The sequence below is a fragment of the Mesocricetus auratus genome, unplaced genomic scaffold (genome assembly GCF_017639785.1).
Source record: "Mesocricetus auratus isolate SY011 unplaced genomic scaffold, BCM_Maur_2.0 Super-Scaffold_6730, whole genome shotgun sequence".
Lineage (NCBI taxonomy): Eukaryota > Metazoa > Chordata > Mammalia > Rodentia > Cricetidae > Mesocricetus > Mesocricetus auratus.
The window spans coordinates 44,318,801-44,333,277 of record NW_024429184.1 but is presented as its reverse complement, the minus strand read 5'-3'; the positions used below and the strand labels follow the sequence as shown (position 1 = coordinate 44,333,277).

General features: G+C 39.7%; 1 protein-coding gene across 4 annotated transcripts in view; it reads left to right on the top strand.

Moving 5' to 3' along the window:
* Slc26a7 (solute carrier family 26 member 7) overlaps positions 1 to 14,477 on the top strand; it is a 112,193-nt gene that overhangs the window by 44,812 nt on the left and 52,904 nt on the right. For all 4 annotated transcript variants that reach the window (XM_040741155.1, XM_040741152.1, XM_013110969.3 and 1 more), the window contains exon 5: positions 11,651 to 11,815. In XM_040741155.1, coding sequence (XP_040597089.1) covers positions 11,651 to 11,815 — 165 coding nt within the window. The remainder of the gene's footprint in view (positions 1 to 11,650; positions 11,816 to 14,477) is intronic.

The following is a 14,477-nucleotide window of genomic DNA, read 5'->3' as shown; positions in this document are numbered from 1 at the left end:
CCAACTGATACCTGCATTCAGAGGGCCTGGTTCAGTATTATGTAGGTTCCCCAGCTGTCAGTCTGGAGTCTGTGAATTCACACTTGCTCAGGTCAGTGTTTCTGTAGGTTTCCCCAGCAAGGTCTTGACCCCTTTGCTCATCACTCCTCCCTCTCTATAACTAGACTGCAGCAGTTTGGCTCAGTGCTTAGCTGTGAATCTCTGCTTCTGCTTCTATCAGCTACTGAATGAATGCTCTATGATAGCATTTGAGGAAGTCATCAATCTCATTTTAGGGGAAAGGCATTTAAGGTAGCCTCTACACTATTCTTAGTTGGGGTCATCCTTGTGGATCCCTGCGAATTTCCCTAGTGCCATGTTTCTCTTTAACACCATAATAGCTCTCTCTATCAAGGTATCTCTTTCCTTGCTCTCCTTCTCTGTCCTTCCCCCAACTCAACCTTCTTGATCCCTCATGTTTTCCTTCCCCTTTCCCTTCTTCCCTCCACTCTTTCCTGCCTCCCTTCTCCTTCCCCCATGCTCCCAACCCAGCAATTCTACTCTTCCACATATACCCAAGTGATACTCATACCACAAGGGCATCTGTTCAACTATGTTCATAGCACCATTATCTGTAAAAGCCAGAACCTGGAAGCAACCAAGATGCCCCTCAACTGAAGAATGGATAAAGAAAATGTGGTACATTTACATATTGGAGTACTACTTAGTGGTTAAAAAACAAACAAACAAACAAACAAAAAAACGATGGAATCTTGAAATTCACATGCAAATGGATGGAACTAGAAGAAACCATCTTGAGTGAGGTAACCCAGTCACAAAAACACAAACATGGAATGTACTCAGTCATATGTGCATATTATATAGAGACCAAAGGATTACCAGCCTACAATTCAAAACCCTAGAGAAAGAAACAAGGAGGACCGAGAGAGAGAGAGAGAGAGAGAGAGAGAGAGAGAGAGAGAGAGAGAGAGAGAGAGAGAGATACATGGTCCCCCGAGAGAGAGAGAGAGAGAGAGAGAGAGAGAGAGAGAGAGAGAGAGAGAGAGAGAGAGAGAGATACATGGTCCCCCGAGAAGGGGAAGGCCGCAAGATCACTTTCCCCTTTTTTGATCCCTTTCCCTAATCTCATTCTGCTTAAACCCTGTCACATGGTGTCTTTCTTTCTCAAGCCTCCTTTCTTAAATTACAATAGAGATGGCATAGTAGAATCTGTATTATAGTCTATATTCTTATGACTGCTATCTTGCACAGCTTATAGTCTTATTTATTTATTTTTTATTCTCACTGTGTAGCTCAGGCTGTCCTTGAACTCACTGTGTTCCCTTGGTCCTCCCATTGCTGGGACTGAAGGTGTGTACCACCAGGCTAGTTTTCCAAGCTGGTACTGAGAAGAGAAAGAGGGAAAAATAGGCCACTGTCTTCTGGTACAGCTTTGCTCTTGCTCCTTCCACATGTCACTTCCTGTACCGTCCCAGCAGCCTGAGCTCCAGGCTCACACTGGGAGGTAGGCAGAAATCTGGGATCCATGCTTACTCAGTTGGTAAATGTTTTTGTCCAGCTACATGTAGGGCTCCTCCCTCTGTCACTAGATGTGGTTATGTAACTTTGTGTTCCCATGAGGCACTGCTCATTCCTTTCCTGCTGAGGCCCCTTGATCCCAGAAAACAATGTTTGCATGTTTGGCTTCCACCATCCACTGTGGGCCTCTGTGGAACATAGACTGTTTACTTCCTTGATTCCAGCAGCTGGTGCTTTATAACCATGAGTTAAAGAAATTAAAGATGGAAAAGGCCAATTGAATGTTAGTGGCTTCACTATGTTAAATAACCAAAATTAAATGAAGGGTTTTTTTTTACCTTTTCAGATTTGCCTTTATTTTTTGCCTCCTATTTTTTTTTAATAAAGGACAAGAAATCATTCTTTATCCTTAAATTGTACAGCAGTTTTTATTGAAGGAGGTTAAAAAAGCTTACAATTTTCTAAGTTGGTCATATATTCTACTAGATCCATTCTGATTGAATATACCAGCCTAGTCAGCAGAATCTCCTACTTCTGTTCACAGTTATTCCCATATATGATGGAAATTCAGAATACAACTACATTACCCTCAACTCTGTACACTACTGTGTCTCTTAATAACATGGTCCTTTCTCTTCCTGTTGCCCTTTGGCTAAAGTAGAAAGGAAGGCATAAGAGCCGAACAGCACATCCCTGGCACTTCCGACCCCCCATGGTCTCTGGTTTCATTTAGTTTTGTCATGGAAGTTCTGACAACCAAATATATTATGTCCTACTCTTAAACCATGGAATTGCAATAGAAAGATTCTCAAAGCAAGTGAATATCTGATACATCCTGTGGCATAGAAAAGTCAAGCCATGTTTGCCAAACATATGCTGAGTTTGCCTGAGATGTAATTAAGAGCATCTTTCTGTTGTTCTTCCTCTTTCTCTACGGTTTAGCAGGTGTGTTTTTCTTACTCTGGCCACTCCTCTCATGCTCACCTTTTAAATAACTGCTTCACATTCTAACATTAGATCAACTCTACCAAAGCATGACTCTGATTAGGAACCAGATCTGCATGAGTCTTGGCAAAATTAGGTGTTTAATAAGCGTATGGAAGAGTGATGTCACTTGTTCCTGAGAAACTCCCTTTTAAATGCTTTGAAATGTGTTCTGACTTCAACACTTCTTGCTATGTTTTCTGCTATTCTCTCTTGACTAGCAGAGTGTCCTCTCCACATGACCTTGCTGAACTATTGTACATCTATACTGTCCATTTCTGGAATCATTTCTAATTATGTTCTGTCTTGAATACTTCAAGTGTAACAGGCAATTCAAAACCTCTCCTGCAGTATTCCTTTCTTAAAGCTTTTATAAGAACTTATTCATTATACGTAGTAATACGTTCCATTACGGCATTTTCGTACATATCTGTAATGTACTTTGATCATATTCCCTATCACATAGCCTGTTTTTGAGTGGATGTTATAGTAAATGGGAAATTAAGGCATGGGAACAATGCCATAAATGCTGGGAATTAAGCAGAAGACATCTGCCCATTCTTTCCCATGTATTTAGTTAATTATTTATACCAATGGTATTCAAGGATATTTATTTAAAATCCAATACTATGCTTATTTTGTTCTAGCCTTAGGCCTTGGGAGTTCTTTTGTTGGTTCCTGGGTCTTGGGCCCTGACTGTTAGCTTTCCTTCAACTTTCAAGTGTGTTTTTGGTGACCTAGGGAGTTTACCTGTGGTTGTTTATAGTCCTAGGTGGCAGCACAGTTTTGTTTTGTGCTCATTGCAAATGTGTACTCAATGTCTTTCTCTTGGTGTGATTTTCTATGCATATGTCGTACCTCGGACCTCCAGATATTTGGTGCTACTAGAGTCCTTCTTTCACCTAGTGCCATGCGTCAGGACTCAGGACATTCTTAAGCCCCTTGCACACAGGCAAGGAAGAAATGGTGATTTGTCAGCAAATTCTGTGGGAGAGATAGAGAAGCTTTTCTTCTTTTAATGTAACTTTTCCTTTAGGATTTTTAAAAAGTTTTATGGGGTTGTCTTCTATCCTAGTCAATTGCTTCTGTTAACATCTTAGTATGGCATTCTTGTCACAATTGATAAACCAGATTGATATACAGCTCTTAGCTACAGTTCATATGCGATACGCCCACCTATTTCCTGGATTTTAATCTAACATTCTGTATACTGTAACAGTTCTCACCTAGGATACTATATTTCAGTAAGGAAAAGAGACATTCTCCCTCAATAATATACACTAACACAACATCATTGTTATTAGTTTGATTGCCTGGTTTAGGCAGTGTTTGTGGGGATTCTCCAGTGAAAAGTGTTCTGTTTACTCACCTTTCCTTGCTACTTTGTTGTAAGTCAAAGTGCATGTCCTACTCACTTTTAAGAGTTTAAAAATAAACTCTCTGTGTGTGCATATGTGTATTCATGAGAGAAACACACAGAGAAGAGATAAATGTGTTTGTGGGTGTGAAAGAAAATGTGTTCATCAATGCCAATGTGTGTAGAGACCAGAGATGGACACTACTAGTTCATCCTCAGTTGCTTCCCCCATTGGTTTTTGAGACAGAGTCTCTACATAAAGCTAGATGACAGTGAACTCCAGGGATCAGCCTGTCTCTGTTTTGCTACAGTTGGGATTACATACATCATATCTCTTCTTGCATGGGTGTTGAGGATCAGTCCTGATATCTTCATGCTTCTATTAACTGAGCCATCTCTCCAGCCACATAGCCTACTTTTGAGTGGGGGTTATAATAAATTAGGAGTTAAGGTGTGGGGACAATCTGCCTAAATGTTTGGGAGTCTGCAGAAGACATCTGCCTATTCTTCTCCATGTATTTAGTAAATCATTTATATCAATATGGACTCAATGATGTTCCTTTTATCATCTAGTAATATGATTATTTTGCTCCAGCCTAGGGCATTGGGAGCTCTTGTTGGTTTCTGGGATTTGAGCCCTGACACATTTTTAAAATTTATCTAACATTCCTTTACTTGTTACTATAAAAGTTGATCTACAGTTTTAGTATTATGACCCTACCCCAGTTCTAGGCCCAGACTTTCCTCTAAGGATATCTGTTTCCTTTTATCAGTGAAGGGTATAAGTGAAGCAAAGACCCTGGCACGGGGTATGTGCATTGCTAATGGGATTTTTTTGGTTTCATTTTACATCAAGGAAAAGTGTGTATATACTTATATATTTAACCATTTCTATGTGTAAGCATATGTTATCTATTCTATTTAAATTAAGCTAGAAAAGAGTTCATACTGATATTTCCAACTCTATATATCACCATAGTTAATCTTGTCTTGTTTGTAACCTACCACTCTGAAAGTGGGCCATTGCCTCAAAGTCTTTCTTTTGTTTCTGTATATGGCTCTTCTTACAAAATTTGTCAAAAGGAATAGTCTTTCTATCCATTGAAGAAACTAAAATTCTTACTAATAATCACTTGATCATATGCACAAGAGGTTTATTTCTGGATTCTTCTCTCAGTCCCATGAGTCTATATGTTTATTTTCATGACAATACCATAATATTTGATTATTACAGGTTCTACAAGATAATTAAAATAGGAAGTATTAATTTTCACTCTTGTTATTTTCCATCTTGTTTTTCCTACAAATAATCTGTTTTCAATTTTCACAACTCTTAATTTTAATTTTCAATTCCTTTGAAAACTTTGTACATGAGCACTGTAGCTGTATCACTCCCACTCCCCCATCTCCTCCTATTGTACATAGCACTCACTGCATCTACATCACCTCCAATCCTTCCCCAACTCCTTCCACTGCACCTGAGCACTGAAGCTACATCACACTCAGTGCTCTCTCAGTTCCTCCACTGTACTTGAGACTGTACCTACAGCACTCACTCCCCCAACTCCTCCCATGCCTGTCCTCCAAAAGTTACTGTCTCCATTTTCATTATTATCTCTACATGTATGTACACATGCACACATGCTCTTTTTATCCCTCTCAAATCCTATGTCCACACAGATTCACCAAGCTTATGTAACACTTGGTTGTCCTACTGTCATGAATTATTTGTTCTTTCTCCTAGCCTGTATATACTGTTCCACAAACACCATAGGGTTTACTAACCTTTTAAGTTCCACTTTCAAAGCTTTTCAGACTTTAGTTTCCAAACACTTTTGTTCATTTTTTATGGTCCCAATTCACACTCCTGTTTCGTAACTTCTTCATTTCACCTTTCCTTATTTAATATTTTGATGTGTGAACCATGTATTAAATACTATAATCTGCAACTATGCTATGTCTTTCTCGTACTGGGTATTCCATAAGTTCTTACAGAATGGGCGTGTAAGTGATTTGCCATAGTGAATAGGCCAGATATCAAGAATGGCAACACCACCTGAAATGCATGTTATATCACATTCATATGAACATATAGTTATTTTCTAGTCAAATTTAAAAAATGTTTGAAGATCACTTGAAAAGAATGGACTCAAATCTGAAATACATTTATTTTATATAGAACATATGGCTTTTATATAGACATGATCAAATACTACCTTGCTAGTGAACCTTGATAATGCATGTCAGAGGTTTAAGCATTAATCTAGAACATTAGTATTGCTGTGAACTCCTGCATCATATTGTATGAAATCTATGCTCTCATTAGATATCACTCGGCTATTTGATTAACCAGAACATATTGGTAAAAGGAGCTTCAAAATTCTTAATGTAAAATATGCCCTAAATGAAATATTCTCAAGAATCTCCAGTTTACATTTGTAAACTTTGAAGATGAACTTGAAGGTTCACTTTCTAAAGCTGCACTGTTCCAGAATTTGTTGCATTTAGGTTTTAGATTATCAGTCTCTGTGTGCCAGATCAGCTCCCCCATAAATGAACTGGTACAGTTTAGAAGATGGGAAGAGGGGCTATTTTTTCTTTTTTATTTAAATGAGAAACAAGTTCCCTCTCCCTTCCCTCCTCCCCTGCCCCCACCAATCCCCATCCCATCCTCTTTTTGCTCGACAGGGAGGGTAAGGTCTTCCATGCGGGAATCTTCAAAGTCTGTCATATCATTTGAAGCAGGGTCTAGGCCCTCCCCCATGTGTCTAGGCTGAGATTCCTCTATGTGGAATGAGCTCCCTGTTGGGGAAGTCCTGTGTATTTGTCAATAAAGCACTGTTGGCCTTGCTTGTTTCTTACTGGCTAGCTCTGACTTAAGTATTTAACCCGTCTAAGTATTTCTCTTACCGGAGAAAGCAGTCCGGACTTCTGACCCCTCTGGTAGCTACATCTTGACTTGCTGTGTTTCTCCTTCCCAGAGTCCTCCTGGACTCCAAGTTCCACCTATCTTGGTTCCCTATTGGCCAACAGTGCTTTATTGACAAATACACAGGACTTACCCAACATCTCCACTTTTCTGTTTAAACAAAAAGAATGGTCCCAAAGCCCATTTATATCTTAGGGATAAATACTGACCCAGTATTAGAGGTTCCATAGATTGCCCAGGCTTCCTAACTGACATCCACATTCAGGGGGCCTGGATCGGTCCTATGCTGGTTTCCCAGATATCAGTCTGGGCTCCATGAGGTCTTAATACTCTCCTTTTCCTGCTTCTGTCTTTGCCCATCCTCTCTTTGCATGCCTCCCTTTCTCCTCCTTCTCATATTTGCCATTGATCTTGGAACATGTTCAAATACTCAAAGACCTGCATGAATCTTCTATTTATATCTTAAGTAAAAATAAATAGTGTAAAGATTTCTTTTATATGACACTCTTGAAAAGGTAAGACTATAGATACAGTAAGTACATTAAGGTTTCCAACAACTTGAAAATACAGAAAAGAGAAGACAGATGAAAGTACTGTCTCCCCCATGCTTGTTATTCCTGCCCAGTGGTCCATGTCAGAAAGAGTTCTTGAGGGACCTGTTGTCCTTCCACTCAAGAGCTCTCTCTTCCAAACTCTTGTCCCTTGCTGTCAGGGTGTTTTAAAGACATAGATATGTGGGCACATAGCACATTATAATAGTTGAGTCTGTGGTGTTTGAAAAGAGGGTAGGCCCTTGTTTCTGATTCCTGTGGCTTAGTAGAGTCCAATGTTCTTAGCATTTGAAATGGTTGGGCTCTTTTGATACCCTGGAGTTGTCCTGGACCTTTCGGTTTGGAAGCATAGATTGTGGAAATGACCAAGCTGTGAGTGGAAGTTCGTGGTTCAGGTGGTTACAGTTAGTGGCCAGTGCAGATTTCTCAGGCATGGCAAGACATCAACCCATCTGAACAGACCTTGTAATTTAGGAAATAAAGCAAAAGAAGAAGTTGAAATTGTGATGGTCCCTGAAAAGCCTTTTAAAAGATTGCTTCTTCCCTGGCATTGGCATAAGGACCTAAACCAGGGTCATGAACTGGCATTTTGGAGCCCATTCCCTAAGGTAGGATACCTTACTCAGATATGATACAGGGCAGAAGGGCTTGGTCCTGTCTCACCTTGTATGTGAGATTTTGTTGACTCCTCAAGGAAGGCCTTCCCTATGAGGAGTGAATGGGTATGGCAAAGGGGGAGGTGGGATGCAGGAGAAGGGGAGGGAGGGTAATTGGGTTAGGATGTAAAAGGAAAAATACATTTTAAAAAGTTTCCTTCTTGCTCTTTTAGTTTGGTGCAATCCTGATTGTTTATTTTTTGTTTTGTTTTCTGTGCAACTGGTGTCCTAAAATTACTGACAAGACTAATGTCATGAGCATTTCCATTTTGTTTTCTGAAGAGACCAATTTCATTCTCTGGGTTATGAATGTCTACTTTTTCCAACACCATTTTCTAAAAGCATTTTTTCTCCTTTGTATATTTTCTGTACCTTGTGACATAGCTGACTATATATATATATATATATATACATATATACATATATATTTGTGTGTGTATATATACATACATATGGAGTTATTTTTGATTCCCCATTCTATTCCATTGTTCTATATGTCAAACTTTGTACCAATGCTATGCCTTTTTGATTACTCAACTATGTTTTGTTTGCTTGATTGGTTGTTGGTTGGTTCGGTTTGGTTGGTTTGGGTTTGGTTGGGTTTGTTGTGTTGCTTTTTCTTTTTCAAAACAGGGTTTCTCTATGCAATAGCTCCAGCTATCCTACAACGTGCTTTATAGACGTGGTTGGCCTCAAATTCACAGAGATCTGCTTGCCTCTGCCTCCCAAGTGCTAGGATTAAAGGTGCCACCACCACCCAGCAGGCTGACTATTAACTCTGTTATATAGTTTGAAGAAGTACCATGCCTCTGCCTTTGTTCTTTTTTATTGGGTGAGCTGGTTATTTGTGGCTTCTATTGTTTATTCTATATATTGCCAACTTTACTGTTATTATTGTATTATAAAAACAAATGAATAAATAAAATATGCCTGCATATGATAAAGAAATAAATGTGTTGTGAGCCAAAGATTCTGATTAATGTAAATTTGTGCACCTGAGATTTAAAAAATAAAAGATTTTCAAAGATTAAAAAAAAGTTTCCTTCTTAAAACAATGATTAGCTTTTAGTCACACAGGTAGGAATTTCTCAACCCTCCACACATACATAGCATTTTATTTATGTGGATAGCATCCAGAATTTAAATGATGTGAACTACATGTATGGTTCATTTAGATATAATGAAGACCCAACTCTGGTTTCTCTGTAATATAATAATATGCTAATTTCATTGTCATGACCTAAAAGAGTTAATACCAAAATGGGAATTCATGATCTTGCTTATGGAGAGATACTTGGGAATTCTTGGTTCAGTGTTTTTCAAGATTGTATTTGCAGAAGGAAATCAACAGACTATGTTAAGAGAGGCCACAAAGATCACCGTGTTCCTTGAGTACCCGTAAGCTTGGTTGCACTGGAATTCCCAGGAGGGTCTTGTTTCTGCTTTCTTAACTAACATACGGCTTCTGAAACAAAGCATGTTAACAGAAACCACAGCCTTCTCTTCCTGTTGGCAGTGGGAGGTTGCCTGGTTTCTGTGTTAATGCCCTCCTTCTTCTTTTATCGCACACTGAATGAAAGGTGGCTGCTAAGCTGCGACAACTCAAAGTCAACCCTTTCTGCATGCTCTTTCTTTCAAGGCTTCCAGAGTTGAAAAACATGGTGTGGCCATGTCTGCGTTTTTAAAATCGATAGCTAGTTTCCCATGGAGTAGATACGTGAAATGCTCCACGACATCTTTCTTTATTACCCATCCTGCATGATTCATAGGCTTTAAAGCATTTTTGTGTATCATTTCACAAGCACCTTACCAGAACCCTAAAGGATGAACAGGGCATCACTCCAATAATAATTTATAGATGATGAGTCAGTTCAAAGAATTACAGTAGGTTTTCTGCAGCCACACATTTAGGATGTGGGAGAAAACAGGATCATAAAGCTAATGTTCCAGATTCTGCCCAGTGAACTGCACTTAATAGGAGAGCATTATTGCTGGCAGCCAAACATGCATTGTGATGCTCTCACAATATAGATGTCACACATGTTGCAATTTATATTCTGGTGTAGCAGATAGCATTATGAACTTCTATGTCTCATTGTTAGCGTTCTGATTGCAGGAAATTTCTCTGCTATTCTTCCCTCTGGTTTCTTGTTAATCTTATTTTCCAACAGGAATTTTAAGACTTGACCTTCATTCTAATATTAAAACATTACTTATTTCTCTTTTCTAGGAGGGATACTCACAAATATAATTCAGTGTTACGTTCAAACTAATAAAAATTATTTTTTTACTGATCCTGTGCCTGGGTTTACATGGTCAAAGATCTTTTTAAGGTCACCTTGCTCTGTCCTCTGGCAAAAGATATGATCCTAGAAATGGCGGAAGTGTGTTTTTGCCTTATGAACTTATGTTGAAATGGAGGATGATGCTGGCAGTCATCAGACAGTGTTTAAGGAAATTGTTTTTATAGTGATTTCTATAAAGTCCTTTTCTTAATACATCCATACTCCATCCCTATCAGTGTTCTCTGTCTCTATCTGTATCCCTGTCTCTATCTGTATTCCCTGTCTGTGGTGGTTTGAATGTAATTGGCTCCCATATGCTCATAGAAAGTGGCACTATTAGGATGTGTGGCTGTGTTGGAGTAGGTGTGGCCTTGTTGGAGGAAGTATGTCACTGTGGGGGTGGGCTTTGTGGTCTCACATATGCGTAAGCCATGTCCAGTGTCTCAGACCATTTCCTGTTGTCTGCTGATCAAGATGTAGGTCTCTCAGTTTCAGCACCTTGTCTGCCTGCATGCCACCGTGATGATGATGAATTAAACCTCTGAAACTGTCACCCACCTTATTAAATACTTTCCTTTATAAGAGTTAGCATGGTCATGAGTCTCTTCACAGAAATAGAACCCTAACTAAGACACTGTCTGTATTCCCATGTCTATCTCTATTGTCTGTCTCTATCTGGATCCCCACCTGCAGACAGATCTGTTGTCTTCTTAGTTAACACTAACCTTTTAGAATAGTCTCCCAGGGCATCGTGTCAGGCTTTGCTCCCACTTTTCAGAAACCCAGGTAAAAAGTTCTTTCCTTAATGCCTTTGAAGTTATACATTTATTGGGTATCAAGTAGTGAATCATGATTCTTTGGGGGCATTTTAAAAATTACAAATGTTAATTTAAAAATTTAAAAATGTTAATGAAAATTTGAAATTTTCCCTACAGAGATCCACATGTTGATTCTAGTGTGTCTTTCTCTAAACCATTTCCTAATTTTGCCTTTCAAACAGAATATTTTATTGCATTCTTTCAGTATTATGAACTCCAGTAGGAATTAACACAGAAGCCTGGTCAACACTGATGCCTAGATTCCCAGCAGCCTAATAAGGAAAAGAAAAAGAATGGTCAATATTCAGAAGGTAGAAACTATCGGGTTAACTTTAATGAAACCATGCATACTGTACTTAGGAAAATTTAGGTCACTTCTCAACCTTGTAATACTCTCAAAAACACACAAATACCGATTACATCCAATTAAAGAAACCCATTACCCAGGTCACTATGCAACTATAAAACAGAAATGTGTCTGACATTTCACCTCCTTAGGAACCTTAAGGATGTCACCTGAATGTGATGCCCAACTCTCCTCTATCCTTTTAGATGGTTATGTTTGTGCTGCAGCTGGGCAGTGCCACGTTCCTAGTTACAGAGCCTGTGATCAGCGCCATGACCACGGGGGCCGCCACCCATGTTGTGACTTCACAAGTCAAGTATCTCTTGGGAATAAAAATGCCATATATATCTGGACCACTGGGATTCTTTTATGTAAGTTTTACAAGTGTCTCTGTTTTTATAATTTGAGTGCATGTTTCACATAATTGAATTTTGCTTACGGTAGTGCTGAGCATTTCCTGTACCACAGAAACTTGGGTTTACATAAAAATATAAGATTTTTAAAATGTGATTAGTGTATGAAACTAGTTTAATGACTACAATCTCCTGATTTTGGAAGTCATTCCTTATAGTGAATAACCGAGTATAAGTTGGGTGACTGATGAGGAGAAGTGGCTGTGTAGTTTTGTGAGTCAGATCTACTGCCAAGTTCTAATGAAATCCATCTACCAGGCTTTTGATCCACTAACAACAGCACACTCTATCACATTTTTTCAGAATTATGAACTCCAGTAGGGATCAAAACAGAGGTGCGGTTGGTATTGGCGACTGGAGCCCAGTAGCAGACAATCAGCTCTTAAAAGCCCCTGAACTTGAGAGAAGAATGACTGGCCAGTTTCAACGTATTTCCAGAATAGCATTCCTTTGCTCTTGCTTTCTTTGGAGACATGACTTGTAATCCATGACTGCTTAGGACTTTGCATTCAGTTTAAGCTTTATAACAACAACAACAAAATACTCAAGTAATGAACTTCATGGCAAACAAACTTCACTTTACTCAATTTTATGCATTGTTGTATGCTCAGCGATATTAATGTTTATAGCAAGAGTTGTGTCACCCTTATTCTTATTTTTGATTTTGTTTTCTGTTTTTTGATTTTTTAAATTATTATTTCTTATTTAAATTAGAAACTACTTGCTTCATGTGTCAATCCCAGCTCCCTCTCCCTCCCCTCCTTCACTCCCCACCAACTGCTCCCTCCAACCCCCCACCCCATGCCATGTCCTTTCCCCAGGGAGGGTGGGGCCCTCTATGGAGGATCTCCAAAGTCAATCATATCATCCAGGGCCTAAGCTCTCCCCCATGTGTCTAGGCTGAGAGAGCAACTCTCCATGTGGAATAAGCTCCCAAAGTCCATTCATATGCCAGCGATAAATACTGATTTACTACCCAAGGCCCTATAGATTGTGGAGATCTCCTCACTGACACCCACTTTCAGGGGTTCTGGATCAGTCCCATGCTGGCCTCTCAGCCATCACTCTAGGGTCCATGAGCTCCCCCTTGTTCAGATCAGCTGTCTCTGTGCGTTTCACCAGCCTGGTCTTAACCCCTTTGCACATTACTCCTCCCTCTCTGCCACTGGATTCCAGGAGTTCAGTTCAGTATTTAGCTGTGGGTGTCTGCTTCTATTTTAATCAGCCACTGGATGAAGGCTCTAGGATGGCATATTAGGCAGTTATCAATCTCATTATTGGGGAAGTTCATTTAAGGTAGCCTCTCCACTATTGCTTAGATTGTCAGTTGGTGTCATCCTTGTAGATCTCTGGAAATCGCACTAGTGCCAGATCTCTCCTCAAGTCTTTAATGACTCCTTCTATTATGATATCTCTCATCCTGCTCTCCTCTATTCTTCCCCGACTCAACCTTCCTGCTGCCTCATGTCCTCTTCTCCCTCCTCTTCCCCCCTCTCTTTCTCCCAGCTCCCTCTCCCCTCATCTCATGCTCCTAATCTGCTTAGGAAATCCTGTCCTATTCTCTCTTAGGATACTCCCTGTTTCCCAGACTCTGGCAGTGGGACTGTAGGCTGGCAATCCCCTGATGCATATCTAAAATCCATATATGAGTGAGTACATACCATGTTTGTCTTTTTGTGACTGGGTTACCTCACTCAAGATGGTTTCTTCTAGTGCCATCCATTTGCCTAGAAATTTCAAGATTCGATTGCCTCTCCCCATCCCTCCCCTGCCGCTGGGTAGTATCCCATTGCTTCCAGGTTCTGGCTATTACATGTAACGCTGCTATGAACATAGTGGAACAGACATCCTTGATGTATGCATTTGCCTCTTTTGGATATATGCATATGAGTGGAATTGCTGGGTCTTGTGGTAGAGTGATTCCCATTTTCCTTAGGAACCTCCATACTCATTTCCAGAGTGGCTGTACAAGTTAGCACTCCCACCAGCAGTGGAGGAGTGTTCCCCTTTCTCCACATCCCCTCCAGCATGAACTGTCACTGGTATTTTTGATTATAGCCATTCTGACAGGAGAAAGATAATATCTCAGAGTTGTTTTGATTTGCATTTCCCTGATGGCTAAGGATGCTGAACACTTTCTTAAGTGTCTCTCAGCCATTTTAGACTCCTCTATTGAGAATTCTCTACTTAGTTCTGTACCCCATTTTTTAGGTGAGTTATTTGGCGTTTTAGAGAATAGCTTCTTCAGTTCTTTGTAAGTTTTGTAGATCAACCCTCTGTCAGATGTGGGGTTGGTGAATATCTTTTCAGATTCTGTGGGCTGCCTTTTTGTCATGTTGACTGTGTCTTTTGCTTTACAGAAGCTTCTCAGTTTCAGGAGGTCCCATTTAGTAATTGCACCCTCAGTCTTGAAACTCATTGTCTGAATAGCAGCCAGATATATGGAAGTTCAGTAACGTGCTGGTCTCATTTCTGTTTTGGAGGTTATCACTGGTGCATCTCAATTTGTCATGCTGCATACAGGATTCACTTCATTTGCATACCATTATCTGCATTATATTATTGACTTTCTTTTATTCTTTTTTCTCATGTGGATATGTGTTCTCATTTGTATGTACAC